This window comes from Bos mutus, chromosome 23 (genome assembly GCF_027580195.1).
Source record: "Bos mutus isolate GX-2022 chromosome 23, NWIPB_WYAK_1.1, whole genome shotgun sequence".
Lineage (NCBI taxonomy): Eukaryota > Metazoa > Chordata > Mammalia > Artiodactyla > Bovidae > Bos > Bos mutus.
This window is the reverse complement of record NC_091639.1, coordinates 20789384-20806496: the sequence shown is the minus strand read 5'-3', so window position 1 is coordinate 20806496 and position 17113 is coordinate 20789384. Positions and strand designations below refer to the sequence as shown.

General features: G+C 38.3%; 1 protein-coding gene across 1 annotated transcript; it reads right to left on the bottom strand.

Moving 5' to 3' along the window:
• Positions 1 to 8827: 8827 nt before the first annotated feature.
• LOC102273362 (olfactory receptor 2G6) lies at positions 8828 to 9772 on the bottom strand. The gene has a single exon (XM_005906155.2). The coding sequence runs from the start codon at positions 9770 to 9772 to the stop codon at positions 8828 to 8830; it is 945 nt and encodes a 314-aa protein (XP_005906217.2).
• Between the last annotated feature and the right edge of the window lie 7341 nt (positions 9773 to 17113).

Sequence of the window (17113 nt, the reverse complement as noted above, 5' to 3'; positions counted from 1 at the left end):
TGGCTGAGGAGGACAGTTTAATGGAAGGACCTTGAACGCTAGTGCTCTTTAGATGCATCTGTGTGTCCCGCACGAGTCATCTAAAATTCCCTCTGACATTTCTGAAGGGAATTTGTTTCTTTCATTCCTGTTGAAAAGTGAATGTTCAGATTATAAGTTCATGTATTCATTTCAACTTCCAGAGATGCTGATTCAGTGTTCTGACAGCATCTGTTTTGTAGTTACTGTTTTAACAGCTCCAAGGATTTTTATTTGCACTACCATTTGGGTACATTGTTCCACATCTATTTGCAAAAAGACATGCATCTATATTACATGAAGCCCAAATAAGAACATAAAACCACTGAAACACTATATGGAATATTATTAATAATATTTTCTAGGAGTTACTAGAATATACCATTCATTCTCTTATTTGGATCATGGCTCTACTAAAATTCCATGGTTTGATGGTTTGATCAGATGTTTTTCACTGATGTAGGTGGAGCACTTGTGGGGAAAATAAAGTTGAATCTCAAAGAAAATCTTGCTGCATTAACCCCGGTAAAGCCATTCAGACATCAGGTGCAACTGTAACCTCAGCAGTGCAGCCGCCATATTGTGTAGGATCATTTCAGAGAAGGCCGCGCCTAGGACTCACTGAGCGAAGGGTATGATGCACTGCTGGCAGTGACACTGGTAGCCCTTTGTTGGTAAGAACACCAGGTAGTTCTTACATGCCTTTTTGTTCACAGCAGGAGAAAAACACTGATGTGAGGTACAAAGTTGGTTATTTTAATTTTGTGAACCACCTAGTTCCTCTCTTAAATGAGATTTTTAAATGAGGAATTTTCGAGGGCATTATATCTGAGCAGCATATGACCCAAGTTCTACTGCATATTCTACACATTTTACCTCCTGTGATGCAGCAAAAATTTCAAAGGGTAAAATATGTTTAGATTTTTCTCGTCATGCCATTTTATAAACTCTTTGATTTAGGCATCAATTGGTTAAGACCTTAGAATCTCTCCTCTGCCAAACTTCCTGTGAAATTCGGATTTAGTGAAGTATAAAACTATTGAAAATGGCCCCTGATTCCCAGGAAATCCCATGTTTTGTGGAGATGTCCTCAGACTCATCAGAAGGAAATTGAAAAAACAAATATTGTGTCTATTAATTTAAAAATACATGCCTAAGCTTTAGTAGTAGCTGTGTAATTGTGAAATAACTGTCACAGAGTTCTGAATTATGAATAACAAAATAAACATTCCAGAAAAAATTAATCTGACATTCTAGCTCTTAGATCCCCACTCAAGTTCAGTTTACAGCATAAATTTATTTTCAGGTATAGATTCTGTTTTTTTGTGTGAGTTAAATGTCACAAACAGTGTATTTTTCTCTGAGGTTTGAGCTTTGACTGTGCCATCATCACAGAAATATTTATGATTTTTGGTAGATTTCCCCAGCATGTACCACTAGGCAAGTAAGTGCATTTGTGTCTCTTAGTGGAGACAAAAGCATGACAACTATCACACAGTTCCCTCTCCTAGCAGCTAACCATCCTCCTGGGTCTTGAACCCTCTCAGCCAATTTGCCTGAGAAGTGGTCTTGCAAGCTGGACATGGCAGTGTGGGTAAATTATATACAGGGTCAAGATTTTATCTATATTCCTAACACACCACACTCTTCACCCTTGAGTTAAATACTTGTAAAACCAAGGATTTTGACCCCACAGTAATGCTGAACATATACCTGATAAAAAGCAGTTTGGAGTGCTCTGTACTCTGAATGGTGAGAAATTTCCCCCTCTCCTTATTACTCAATCAGGTCTTGATAGTTATGCCCAAATAGTCACTCAATGATACTTTCTTTGGTGCAGAAACCCTCAAGGTCACATAAAGTCACAAAGCCTATTTTCCTGAGTGAGCAGCTACTTGTCTGCTCCTAAGGACTGCCACCAAACAGATTTATTTGTTTTAAGCAAATGCTTGAGTGTCATTTGGATGTGTATATTACTTTAGAATAAATTACAGATAAAAAAGATATCTAGATCCCAGGCTGCAATAATAAAAAAAAAAAAAAAAAGATCACTTAAAAAATACCATGTACCCAAAGTTCAGTTCTGTTTTATAAATTTTTCAAATGATATCTACCTTTCCAAGCTTTCCCTCTTTAGTTCCCAGAACAGAGATTGAACCCATGGCCCCTGCAGTAGAAGCATGGAGCCTATACCCTGGAACGCTAGGGCATTCACTCCTTTTGAATTCTTAATATCTGTGAAATGGCTGCAGTGGGTGTATCCAGGCCTTGGCTAAATTATTTGATCCCATCTGGAGTTCAGAACTGTCAATACGCCCAAGAGCAAGTCATAATCTTTCATCATTTTTGCCTTCTGAGGAACACAAGGTGAACACAGTGTGCTCAGGTAAGGTGTCACCTTGGAAGCCTGAAGTGTCAGTCAGACTCCCATGAAACACAGTTCTTAACCAGCACCAGACTGACCAACAATTAGAAAATAATACAAAACAAGAGCAACAACATGTGCAATGTCTGTGAGGCCCCAAACCAGTCAGACACTGCTTCCTGAACTTAGGTTTTTAAAATGGAATATATAAAATAAATGAGGGACTCTCACTTGTTTAACTTGTATCGTACAAATCAGCAAAGGAAGGCTTGAGAGTTTCTCACCTGATATGTGTCCTCACCTTTGTAGTCGTGTTCTGGCTTTTAGGATTTTTATTCATTAGAACAACTGTAGTCTGTATACTGTAGGTTTATCACATTCTAAACAGACCCTATCCACCCTGCTAAAAACATGAGTAGAATGGTAATCAGCATATAGTGACCCCTGTAATATCCTCATTTATCTCCTAGTCAGTAGATTTCAGTGTTAACTGTTTGTTTGCCCAGGGTTCTGCTCTAACCAGGGTCACTGAGGACGGAAGAACAGATTATAGTTCTCTGTCAACTCTTTCCTCTGTAGGTGTGCTCTTTTCTGATGCCTGTTTGTATTATGACTGAGAGCTTCTTCCGTCTTTTAAGTATTGTAGCATAGTTCAAACTTGATATGGCAGACTCGGAACCACAGTGTATGGAAATGTCTTGTGGATGTGGTTTCCTGGAAAGGGGTGCTCTGTGTAAATGCAGAAATGAAAAGTTGTATGTCTCCTGAATCAGAGGGTTCAGGGGAAGGTGTCCCTGAGGCAGCTATAGGGATTGGGTATTCATGCTCCTTTTAAACAATCTATTCTACTGATTTATATTGTTTGGTGGATTCTTTTAACCATTTTGTAGTGAATTAAATCCACAATGTCTTTAGAAGCTGCAAATTCTTCTAATTAGGTGACCATTTCTGAGGATAATTTTAACCTCTTTTGAGAGTAAAACTCTTCAGTTGTGAAAAGTGAAAGTCACTCCATCATGTCCAGCTCTTTGTGACCTGATGGAGTGTAGCCCATGAGGCTCCTCTGTCCATGGCATTCCTCAGGCAAGAATACTGGGTTTGGTTGCCATTTCCTTCTTCAGGGATCTTTCTGACCCAGGGATCTTTCTTGGGGGTTGAACCTGGGTATCTTGCATTGCAAGCAGATATTTTACCCTCTGAGCCACCAGGGAAGCTGTTGCTGTACCTGTGGCTTTAGTCTCACTGAAGCATCCTAGGCATTTCCAGTGATTAATGTTATTGGGGATACTCAGGATCAATGCAATGTCACTGTTAGTTGTTAAAACCTTTCTCAGGAGCCCAGTCCTGATTTTGTGTTAGCTGGTCATAAGTAGTGCTTACTAAATATTTTTCAGTCCTTATTTCATGCATTTTAGGATTGTTCAATAGTCTCCCAAGATTCTCTTTGGAAAGTTTCTTAATGATGCATCCACTCAATGACAATTCTGTTTGGTTTAATATAAATAAAGTGAGCACCATAGTCATCAATGTGTCATTGTTATCATGAGATCAACCTCTCTCTGAATTTACTCCCCATCTTGGAAAAAGCCTCCAGTACTTCCCAAAGAATATTTCTCCTCATATTCCTCCCCAGCATGTTCTATTTTGTTTCTATTTGGCTTTAAATAACACACATTACTAAGTGATTACACACAGCTGGATGTAACATCCACAAACACGCACTCTGTATGCAACCACTTTTAGATCGATCTCTTAACTCTTTCCTGAGGATGAACAGTAGAAGGAAATGTTTTCTTTAGCTTATATCACTTAGAAGATACAGGTTTATATATGGTGTAATTTCAGTGTTTTCTGAAATAAGGACAAATACACACAAGTCAATGTGGTAATTTTTTATTCCTGCAAGTCACATTAAAAAGAAAATTGATAGAATTTGCTGCACTAAGGAGCTTCATGGAAGAGATCATGCTCCTTTTGCTGTTATGATGGATACACAAAATGTTAAACTTTTAGAAGTGCCATTCTTTCAGGCTCTGGATTGAAATTGGGATCACAAAGAGAAGGCAGTCTTTGTACATAAATAAAGTTAGAGTATTTTCCTTTATTAACTATGTAGAAATTTTTGTCTTAAACAATAGTGAAAATCTGAGTTAGGAGAGGAAAAATAAGTAGGATGAAAGAAATGAATAATAACTCTTATTTTCATTTATTTTCCTCTATATCTAATGAGATATAAATTGAGCAAGTTTAAAGAGTACAAAGTGTGATTTGATAAACCTACATATGGTAAAGGGATTACTACATAGTGTTAGCTAAGATCTTTATCTTGTCAAATATTTATTCCCCTTAAAAATTTAAAAAGTTTATTTTTTTGACTCCTCAGAAATTAATTTTTAGCTGGAAGTTTGTACCTTTTTGCCAATATCTCCTCATTTCTTCTATCTCTTTGCCCCTGGTAACCACCATTCTTCCCTCTGTTTGTAACAAGTTCAGTTTTTCTGATGCCACATGTATGTGAGATCATACAGCATTTGTCTTTCTCTTCTGACATTTCACTGAGCATAATGCTGTCAAGGTCCATCCATGTTGCTGCAAAGGGCAATATTTCATTCTTTCTCATTAATGAATAATATTCCTTTGGATATGCATAGAACTTTTTCTTTAGCCATTCACCTCTTTGGTCACCTATTTTTTTTCTGTATCTTGTCTATTGTGAAAAATGGGGCCATTGAACATGGGAGTGCAGATAGTGATTTCATTTTATTTGGTGTACCTAGAATTTGGATTGCTGGATAATATGGAAGTTCTATCTTTAGTTTTTTTTTTGATATCTTAATATTATTTTCATAGTGGCTTACCATGTGGCTTACCATCTTACATTCCCATCAACAGTACATAAGTGTTCCTTTTCCAACTTCACCAACTGTTGTTATCCTTTGTTTTTAATAATGGCTATTCTTTTATTTTCTTCCAGCCTCATTGAGGAATAATATTTTCTTCTAAAAGTTTTATGACTTTATGTCTTATATACAGTATTGCATAAGTTTGTTTTGCCATCAAACCATTTCATTTTCTGTCATTCCCTTCTCCTCCTGCCCTCAGTCTTTCCCAGTGTCAGGGTCTTTTGTTTTGAGTTCAGCTTTATCAGGTACAAAAATAGTTACAGAATATTGATAGTTTCAGCTTTTTTAGGTCCTTCCAATTCACACCCAGGACTGTTCTCTTTTAGAGATGGACTGGTTGGATCTTCTCCTGGGTTTTGACAGAAAGTCCAAGGACTCTTAAGAGTTTCTTGAAAGACTGTTGTTCAAAAGCATCAATTCTTCTCTGCTCAGCTGTCTTTATAGTCCAACTTTACATCCATACATGACTACTGGAAAAAAAGATTTTACTTGAATACAGACTGGACCAGATGACAAAGTAATGTCTCTGCTATTGTAATATGCTTTTAAGGTTGGCAGATGTATCCTTCCAAAGATTGAGGGCAGGAGGAGGCATGGAAATGAGGATCAAGATGGTTGGATGGCATCACAGACTCAGACATGGGTTTGAGTGGACTCCAAAAGTTGGTGATGGACAAAAGACCTGACTGTACTGTGGTTCAGAGGCTGTCAAAGAGTCAGTTTAAAGCTGAACATTCAAAAACTGAATCTGAATCTGAACTGAAGATGTATAGAATAGTGATTTGAGTTACATACATACATACATTGGACATTTATTTTTTGATGCCTCAAAATCATGCAGATGGTGATTATATGAAATTAAAAGATTCTCCCTGGAAGGAAAGTTATCGACCAACAAAAATAGTTACAAAATATTGACTATAGTTTCAAAGTTCCATTTACAAGTTGGTCCAGTAGTTCTATTGTGAGAATTTGGACTGTGGAGTCTTCTGAGATACAAGAGATGGACTCCTGGTGTTTTGAAGAAAGTCTCAGAGTCTCTTGGATGTTCTCAGCCCTGAAAGTCTGTTGGAGCTTAAGTTCTGCCCCTCAAAGACATCTAGCTTAGCTACTTAGCCAAATAGCAACCCACTCTAGTATTCTGGCCTGGAAAATCTGTGGATGCTGGGAGGGATTGGGGTAGGCTAGGATAGTCCACAGAGGATCACAAAGAGGATGGCATCACCAACTCGACTGAGCCCTGACTTTCATGAAGCTTCAAAATTTGGCAACTGCCTTACCGAAGAGAACTATGTGTTAGAGAAAGGACCCTTACCCTAGTGAGTTTTTGTTTCCTAAGCACAATGGAGTTGCAGGATAGATTGTTCCATATTTTTGAAACTTTGGTCTGCCTTTCTGGCTTCCCAGGGAGTCCACTGGAAATAGAAATGTCCACTGGAAACATCTGGCCACATAGTTAAGTCTCTTTAAGTTTTCAGCTTGTCACTCTAGCCTTACATGAGTGTTTGGCTTTTCATGTTTTCGTGGCAAAGTCCCTCTCTATGGGCCATGCTCAATCCTCAATCTCACACTCAAGTTCATCAAATGCTCTATGAGAAAAAAAAAAAAGCAGTTGTCCTTCAGCTCACCTCAGAAGTGTTCAGTGTTTTCTGTTATTCATGTCTACATCACCCTCATCACTTTCACAACTTTATAATGGCTTCAAAAATATGGTTGCTAAAATTAATTTGACCTTTCCAAGTACAATTGTTTCCTCAGTATTGGCCAGGGGTTGTTTCAGGCACTTCCTCCCACCCACTCCTATACCAGAAAAGCTGGATGCTCAAATCCTTTATGGAGAATGACAGATCAAATGGATCCATGTTTGGTTGAGTCTGTGGCTAAGGAGGAGTGACTGGACTTGCAGTGGGAACTTTGGTCAGTTGTAACCTAATGCACCTTATTGGGAAATGAAATTCACAAATGGCTACTTTGAATGAAATGATATATTTTCAGCATTTATTTTCTGAAAAGGAAAAATGTAAGCATCTAGATGACTATAGAGTATGGAACTTTTGTGCCAAAAGATGATATGGTTATCAGTGAAGCTAGCTGTCATGGTTTAAAAGAAAACTCCGAGGGGTTGATATAAAAAACCCATATCTTCTGTATTACAAAAAATATAATCAGAAATCACTCATATTCAGTACAAGCTGAGGTAAGAATAGTACAGACCTCAACAAGTCATTAATCTATTTTCACTTAAATAAAGAAAAATCCTTTTTCTATTATTTCATTAGGAGTATAATGCATGAAAAACCATCCAACTTACCATTATTAAATAAGAACTATTTAAGAAGAACATATTTGCACAAAGGCACATTGAGCTTACCAGACAATTATTTCTGTTTTTACATTGTTTTATAAATTCCTTTCAGTATCTGCCTTTTTATCATATGCTATTAAATACTGAAAAATCTCTGGTAAAAGAAAATATTTTTGGCTACTAGTAAATTATGCATTTTTGTATGCTACATTATAAAAATACAGATATACAAACAAATATTCACAATAAATGTCTTTTTCAGTCAAGATAAACTTAATTCAAGGCAATATAATTCCCAGTAGTAGAATTTTCATCTGAAAATTATCAGTATGATTTTTGTCTCAAGACCTGGTCACTAAGTATCTACATGGAATGAAGAGACCAGAGAGACTCACAGGACACATGATCTTGAATTGAGATCTTCATTAAATTGAGATCTTCAAGACAAGGTTCATCTGAGTTGGCCCAGAAATTGCTAATATCTAAACACTTTAAATCTATTAAAGATGGTCAATGGATAGAAGAAACTTAGATCACTTAGAAGATAAACCCAAATTTTATGTGAAAGTAACAAAAATACTTAATGTGATCATTTAGAATCAAAGTATTCTGCTAATATCTGGTTTATTTAAAACTTTTAAGAAGTAAATGATTTGAAGTCCAGCATCCATACAGAAAGTGCAAGTACTTTAAGTTTCAGGTTTGATAAATTTTCACAGATTGAATATTTTATATCACCAACATCCAGATCAAGAATCACAACCTGACCAGAACTCCAGAATGCCCCTCCCCCACATATCTTCCAAGGAGAACTCCCAGTCCCCAGGGGAACCACTGTTCTGACTTTCAATACCAGAGATTCATTGTACCTTGGTTGAATTTTATGTAAATGGAATCATACTGTAGGAATTATTTTGTATCTAGTTTGCTCACTGTAAATCATGTTTGTAGGAATCATTCATGTTTTTGTATGTTTAATTATTGTTCATTCCCATTATTGTGTAGTACATGATATACCATAGTTTATTTTTAGAATATCTTATTTAACATATATTCTCCCTAGCAAAAGGTTTAGCTCAATGGTTTAGTCTCTGTCTCACTGATACATCTCAAGTACCCAGAACACTGTCTTGCACAAGGTTGGTGCTTTATAAGGATGTGTTGGATTAAATTAACTAGTTTTTAGTCACTCAGGAGTGTTCCATTGCAGAACTTCCTGGGCCTGCAAGCACTGCTTTAACTCTGCCTCAAGTCTAGGATTCTCCTCATTTGTCTCCTTAGTGCCCCTTTGACTTCCTTGTTTCTCAAAGTGTAAATCAGGGGATTAAGCAGGGGAGTCACCAGAGTATAGAACAGTGCAATGCTTTTGTTCACATCCTGTGAATAGCTGGAAGGAGGCTGAAGGTACATGGAGATGAGCGTCCCAAAGAAAATAATCACTACCATTAGGTGAGAACCACAGGTTCCAAAAGCCTTCTGTCTCCCTTGGGCCGACTTTATCTTCAGGACTGCACGGGTAATGTGACCGTAGGATACTAAGATGAGTGACAGGGGCACCACCAAGAAGAAGGTACTGACAGCAAAGACTTCAGCCTCATTGACAGAGGTGTTGGTGCAGGCCAGTTTCAGCATCACTGGAACTTCACAGAAGAAATGGTCCACTTGGTTTTTACCACAGAGGGGAAGAGTCATGGTCAGTGCTGTCTGGACTACAGAACTGCCAAAGCCTGTAAGCCAAGCAGTTACAACCAGCTGCAAGCAAAGCTGGGGATGCATGATCACCATGTAGTGGAGGGGATGGCACACAGCTACATAGCGGTCATAGGCCATGACAGACAGGAGGACACACTCTACTCCCCCGAGTCCCAAGGCAATGAAGAGCTGGGCCACACAGCCGCCATAGGTGATGGTCTTGTCCTTCCCCTTAAAGTTGGCCAGGGTCTGAGGGACAGTGCAAGTAGTCAAACAAAGATCCATAAAAGAGAGGTTGGAGAGGAAGAAGTACATAGGGGTGTGGAGGTGAGGATCCATCGTTGACAAAAGCATAATGGCGCCATTGCCTAAACAGCTCAAGGAGTAGATGATCAGGATGACCGCAAAGAGAGCTGTTTCCAGCTGGGGCTGGTTGGAGAAGCCCAGGAGAATGAATCCAGAGAAGGCGCTGTCGTTAGCTCTTTCCATTGTACTCTACTTGTTGGAATTAAGAGAACTCCATACTGTTAAGCTGTTTGTTTAATCCACGTCTTTCCCCCTGAGTAAGTAGAGTTTGTGAGGAAGCTTGAGGCCTTTTCACAGTTACTCTTTTGTTGACAAACAAGGGGGTGCTAGAGAGTTATATGTAAGAGTACCTTCTGTGTTTCAGGCACTGACTAAAGCAGTTTCTATGCAATTTGTCACAACAACTCTGTGAGCTTGGCATTATCATGATTTCTGCTAAATATGTGAAGGAACTGAGGGTTAAAGAGGTGCAGTGATTTTATCAGAGTGATGTACTTAGTAAATCACAGAGGCAGGATTCCAACAGACTCTAAAATATGAGTTCTTAACTGCTGGGGAAATCATCACTAGTCTTTATGAAGTCTTTTGAAATTGAAATGGACTGGAATGGGTGTAAAGATAACCTACTCCTGAGAAGAAATTCTCAAAAATTAAATCTAGATGCTACACATGGACATCACCAGATGATCAGTATCAAAATCAGATTGATTATTTTCTTTGCATCCAAAAATAGAGAAGCTCTATAAGGTCAGCAAAAACAAGACCAGAAATTGACTGTGGCTCGAATCATGAATTCCTTATTGCCAAAATCAGACTTAAATTATAGAAAGTAGGGAAAACCACTAGACCATTCTGACCTAAATCAAATCCCTTATGATTATACAGTGGAAATGACAAATAGATTCAAGGGATTAGATCTGATAGATAGAGTGCCTGAAGAACTATGGACAGAGGTTCATAACATTGTACAAGAGGCAGGGATCAAGACCATCCCCAAGAAAAAGAAATGCAAAAAGGCAAAATGGCTGTCTGAGGAGGCCTTACAAATAGCTGTGTATAGAAGAGAAGCAAAAGGCAAAGGAGAAAAGGAAAGATATACCCATTTGAATGCAGAGTTCCAAAGAATAGCAAGGAGAGATAAGAAAGCCTTCCTCAGCAATCAATGCAAAGAAATAGAGGAAAACAATAGAAGGGGAAAGTCTAGAGATCTCTTCAAGAAAATTAGAGATACCAAAGGAACATTTCATGCAAAGATGGGCACAATAAAGGACAGAAATGGTATGGACCTAACAGAAGCAGAAGATATTAAAAGAGGTGGCAAGAATACACAGAGGAACTATACAAAAAAGATCTTCCTGACCCAGATAATCACCATGGTATGATCACCAACCTAGAGCCAGTCCTTCTGGATTGTGATGTCAAGTGGGCCTTAGGAAGCAGCACTACAAACAAAGCTACTGGAAGTGATGGAATTCCAGTTGAGCTATTTCAAATCCTAAAAGATGATGTGGTGAAAGTGCTGCACTCAATATGCCAGCAAATAGGGAAAACTCAGCTAGTGGCCACAGGACTGGAAAAGGTCAGTTTTCATTCCAATCCCAAAGAAAGGCAATGCCAAAGAATGCTCAAACTACCACACAATTGCACTCATCTCACATGCTAGTAAAGTAAAATTCTCCAAGCCAGGCTTCAGCAGCACATGAACTGTAAACTTCCAGATGTTCAAGATGGATTTAGAAAAGGCAGAGGAAACAGAGATCAAATTGCCAGCATCTGTTGGATCATTGAAAAAGCAAGAGAGTTCAAAAAAAAAAATCTACTTCTGCTTTAATGACTATACCAAAGCTGTTGATTGTGTGGACCACAACAAACTGTGGAAAATTCTTAAAGAGATGGGAATACCAGACCACCTGACCTGCCTCTTGAGAAATCTGTATGCAGGTCAGGAAGGAATAGTTAGAAATGGACATGGAACAACAGACTGGTTCCAAATAGGGAAAGGAGTATGTCAAGGCTGTGTATTGTCATCCTGCTTTTTTAAACTTATATGCAGAGTACATTATGCAAAATGCTGGGCTGGATGAAGCACAAGCTGGAATCAAGATTGCCAGGAGAAATATCAATAACCTGAGATATGCAGATGAACCACCCTTATGGCAGAAAGTGAAGAGGAACTCAAAAGCCTCTTGAAGAAAGTGAAAGAGGAGAGTGAAAAAGTTGGTGTAAAACTCAACATTCAGAAAACTAAAATCATGGCATCTGGTCCCATCACTTCATGACAAATAGGTGGGGAAACAATGGAAACAGTGACAGACTTTATTTTTCTGGGCTCCAAAATCACTGCAGATGGTGACTGTATCCATGAAATTAAAAGACGCTTACTCTTTGGAAGGAAAGTTAGGACCAACCTAGACAGCATATTCAAAAGCAGAGACATTACTTTGTCAACAATGATCCATCTAGTCAAGGCTATGGTTTTTCCAGTAGTCATGTATGGCTGTGAGAGTTGGACTATAAAGAAAGCTGAGCACCAAAGAATTGATGCTTTTGAACTGTCCCCTGGACTGCAAGGAGATCCAACCAGTCCATCCTAAAGGAGATGAGTCCTGGGTGTTCATTGGAAGGACTGATACTGAAGCGAAACTCCAATACTTTGGCCACCTGATGCGAAGAGCTGACTCATTGGAAAAGATCCTGATGCTGGGAAAGATTGAAGGCAGGAGGAGAAGGGGACGACAGAGGATGAGATGGTTGGATGGCATGACTGACTCTGGGAGTTTGGGTAGACTCCGGGAGTTGGTGATGGACAGGGAGGCCTGGCGTACTGTGGTTCATGGAGTCGCAAAGAGTCGGACATGACTGAGTGACTGAACTGAACTGAACAGGTTACCTAAAGAAGAGAAATATTTCATAATAGCACTGCAGCCTAGAAAAGAGTCTAGTATATATAGGAGGTTTACAAAATAATTTTGTTAAATAAGTGAAAAGGAAGTTCAAAAACTGTAAAGGACTTTAGAAACTGAATTTAGGAGCTATAGAAATTTATAAACGTACAAGAGGAAAAAAAATGAATTTTTGAACAAGAGTTAAAAGCAGTCTTGACTGTTCTAATTTTATATTTTTTAATTGCTAGGTTTTATGGAAACTTGTAGGACTCCAACTTTTGTAAACATCACTTTTTTATTAACAAAATCCATGACCAGGCAGGAGGATCTTCTGCTGCCTCTCAATTACACATTTTCTGTTGGTTCTTAGTACTTCAATTCCTTTTATTACAAGTTTTTTAGTGATTATTTTGTGGCTTGGTGGCTGTTGTTACTGTGGCGTCAAAACGTTAAATTAATTTGGAATTAAAAGTTCTAAAACGCAATTAAATTGGAACAGGATACTTGGTCTAACTATCAGTCTACTGCTAATAATCTCTGAGATTTTAAAGGCTGCCCTCCAACCCATGCATCTTGGTCTTTTCTGCTTCCTAATAATAGAAATAACATTATTAGCTTTTAATAAGAGATAATGTCTTTAGTTCTTTACTGAAAGCTGGTAGGTTTGTGTTCCAAGAGATCTATTGTCATATTTTGAGTAAGCTCTTCTCATTCTTTTCACATTTTTTAGTGATCCCATGATTAAGATCCCATGGTTAAGATTAAGGTCCCATGGTTCTTAATTCTGGTATCCTCTAGATTATCAGGCCCTTTTTTCAAAATATCCAGAATCATAAAACTGGCATTAGTTACTACAATTTGTTTTATCAAATGTATTGTTCTTACTTTTGCTTCTTCCCTCTATCCTTGTACTTTAGGAGTCACAGAGAGTGACCTTTTCCTGTCTATCATGGTGCCAGCTGAAGTCTTTGGCAATGTTTTTGAATAGGCTATTTCTCATAGATCACTGAAATGTCATAACATTCAGTCTGGAACATGATGGGAAATGATTTTGTTTTTCTCAGTGATTCACAGAATGTGATCTGAATTAAGAAAAAGTTCATTCTGACAAGAATATGTAAAATTCTTTGTAATTACAAAAAGTAGAATCAAATTGACATGAGCATTTAAAACAAATTTCCATGCTGCTGCTGCTAAGTTGCTTCAGTCCTGTCCGACTCTGTGCGACCCCATAAATGGCAGCCCACCAGGCTCCCCCATCCCTGGGATTCTCCAGGCAAGAACACTGGAGTGGGTTGCCATTTACCTATCTGCTATACAGAATACCACAATTTAGAGATTTAAAACAGCAGAAATTTATCATTTTACAATTCCGGAGGTTAGAAGGTCCAAAATATAGGTCCTCCAGGACCTCTGAAACCTGTTGGGGAGAATATATCTTTGCAACTGTCTAGTTTCTGGTGCTTTGGTGATAATTTTAGGGGTTTCTTGACTTGCAGCAGCAGCCTTTCAATTACTTTCTTGGCAGTCACATGGCAGTGTCCTTGCTTCTCTGTTCTGTGTTTCTTTATATTGTATTAGGGATCACACTAGTGAGTAGAACCTCATCTTAACTTCATTACATCTGCAGAGATTCTACTTTCAAATAAGGTCACATAAACAGGAATTTGGGTTTTGGATTTCAACCTACCATTGGATGGGAGAGGGGACACAATTCAACCAATAGCAAGTATAATGTAATCATGCCTGTTAACTTGTAACAATTCTTTACTGTAAGTGCCTAGTATGCAGTGGTAAGCCTAAGATGCAGGTATTAGTTCTATCTTAGTCTAAGTTCATAAATGAGGTGCGTTTGGTCATGATAATTGCTAAGCATTATGGATAATGTTGCTATTTCTCATTCTAAGTTCTGTGTAGATAGCAGAAGTCTGCAATAATAGGGAAAAACTGATTTCCTTTACTTGGCATGAATGTCCAATGAAGCTTATTTTCCCATACACACTTTTGTTACACTTTACAAATCTAAAATATCATTACAGATTGCATGATAATAAGATCTAACATTTTGTTTGAATTGGTAGAGAAAATACTTACCTCCTTTCATTTCTCCTTTCATCCATACCACTATTCTCCATGTCTGGAGTTCAGATTCCTCTTCCAGTCCAGAACTTACTTTAAGTAAATAGCAAACTGATGCATAGACACTATCTCTGCAGATATCACCAGAACATTTTTGGGTCAAAGAAACTATGTCTTGTGGCCTTAGAGACACTTGAATGGGTGTTGGACTAAGAATATGGTGTTTTCTTTAAGAGAAAATAACAAGATGAAAGATTTAAAACTACTTCTAGAAGAAACAAGATGGTCTTGAAGGATCACCATAGTTGTATGAAATTAGAGGCTTGGTGTATTGATGAAAATGTTAATGTCAGACAGATGAATCACATAACTACTTGTCCCCCATGAAAGCTAGTAATTCAGTGGTTATCAAGTGAGTGTGGTCTTGGAATTGAGGAAAGGTATTTGAGGTATGCAGATGACACCACTCTCATGGCAGAAAGTGAAGAACTAAAGAGCCTCTTGATGAAAGTGAAAGAGGAGAGCAAAAAAGTTGGCTTAAAGCTCAACATTCAGAAAACTAAGATCATAGCATCCGGTCCCATCACTTCATGGCAAATAGATGGGGAAACAGTGGAAATAGTGGCTGGCTTTATTTTTTGGGGGGGCTCCAAAATCACTGCAGATGGTGATTGCAGCCATGAAATTAAAACACACTTACTCCTTGGAAGGAAAGTTATGACCAAACTAGACAGCATATTCAAAAGCAGAGACATTACTTTGCCAACAAAGGTCCGTCTAGTCAAGGCTATGGTTTTTCCAGTAGTCATGTATGGATGTAAGAGTAGAACTATAAAGAAAGCTGAGTGCCAAAGAATTGATGCTTTTGAACTATGGTGTTGGAGAAGACTCTTGAGAGTCCCTTGGACTGCAAGGAGATCCAACCAGTCCATCCTAAAGGAGATCAGTCCTGGATATTCATTGGAAGGATTGATATTGAAGCTGAAACTCCAATACTTTGGCCACCTGATGCAAAGAGCTGACTCATTTGAAAAGACCCTGATGTTGGGAAAGATTGAAGGCAGGAGGAGAAGGGGATGCCAGAGGATGAGATGGTTAGATGGCATCACTGACTCAATGGACATGAGTTTGGGTAAACTCTGGGAGTTGGTGATGGACAGGGAGGCCTGGCATGCTGCAATTCATGGGGTCGCAAAGAGTTGGACACGACTGAGTGACTGAACTGAACTGAACTGATTTGAGGTGAAGCAGATAGGACAGAATCCTTAGGATAAATACAGAGCCATGCACTTAAATATATTTTAAAATATGCTAAACTTGAAAGTGATTAGTTCTCAAAGGCAAGGAAAATGAAAATTATAACTCACTCAGGCTCCATTGAAGGTAGAACCAGTTCTTTTAAAAATTACATTTACTGTAACTTTTGTCATCCGCAGAGTTTTCCCAGGAGGAATCTATGAGTGCACTGCATGTTTCAGGACATATGAGGCATATAAATCAGAGTAGACAGTTAATTCTGTAACTAAACAGATGTTGGAATCTGTAAAATCTATGGAAACTGCCTATAAAAGGGCTAATATTATATCTGAAGGATATTTTTATAAGCACCAGAGTCAAAGCACGTGCTTTAAGAGACTGAGATACTTGAAGATGTGTTTATTTTTAGTGGCCCCAAGAGTGTCCTGCCCCATGTAACTCATTAGCTTCAGTTCAAGTATCCAGAGTTTGACTGTCTCTAGGGTTCAAGGAAAGAGGGAGTCTCTGGAGAGGTGACATCAACATAGTCCATCTTTTCCTTCAAATTGATTAGGAGTGAACCTATTGTTTCCACTTAACTTTCAAATTTCAAATCTCGTATATTGATTGCAAATTTTTTTTGGCTAGTTTTTTAAAAAATTATTTAATTTTGTCTGTGCTGGGTCTTTGTTGCTGTGCACAGGCTTTCTCTAGTTGTGGTGAGCAGGGGCTACTTTCTAGCTCAGGTGCTTGGGCTTCTGACTGCAGTGGCTTCTCTTGGGCTGCGGTTGCACAAGATTCAGTGGTTGTGGCACACAGGCGTTGTTGCCCTAAGGCGTGTGGAATTTTCCCTGACCAGGGATCAAAACTGTGTCTCTTGAATTGGCAGTTGGACTCTTGATCACTGGACCACCAGGGAAGTCCTAGTCTTTACATTTCTTTATAAGTTGAGATATCGTTGACACTTACATTAGTTTTGGGTGTGCACCATATTGATTCAATATTTGTACGAATTTAGTTTTCATGTAGACTCTAATTGTGGTGGAATGAGAAAAAATACTCAAATTATCTTACTCTCTGTGTATATATTGAAGGTCCATGTATATCCTTCAAGTGGATATTCATTTAAGATGTGAGATTGTGAATGTGGACTTGAGGAATCTCCTTAATGTTTAAAAGTGAGAATTCCTTTTCTGCTCAAATTTCTTTGTGCACTATTTTCTTCAGTAAAGTGTATAAACTCTTAAGCATCATAGTCAAGGTGATTTTTCTTGTCCTGTTGCTTCCTTATTGTTTAGTTTCACGGTTCAGCTTTTCCCCTGTG

Bases quoted from the DNA above. Each gene is read 5' to 3' on its own strand.
- LOC102273362 (XM_005906155.2), bottom strand. From the start codon at position 9,772: ATGGAAAGAGCTAACGACAGCGCCTTCTCTGGATTCATTCTCCTGGGC.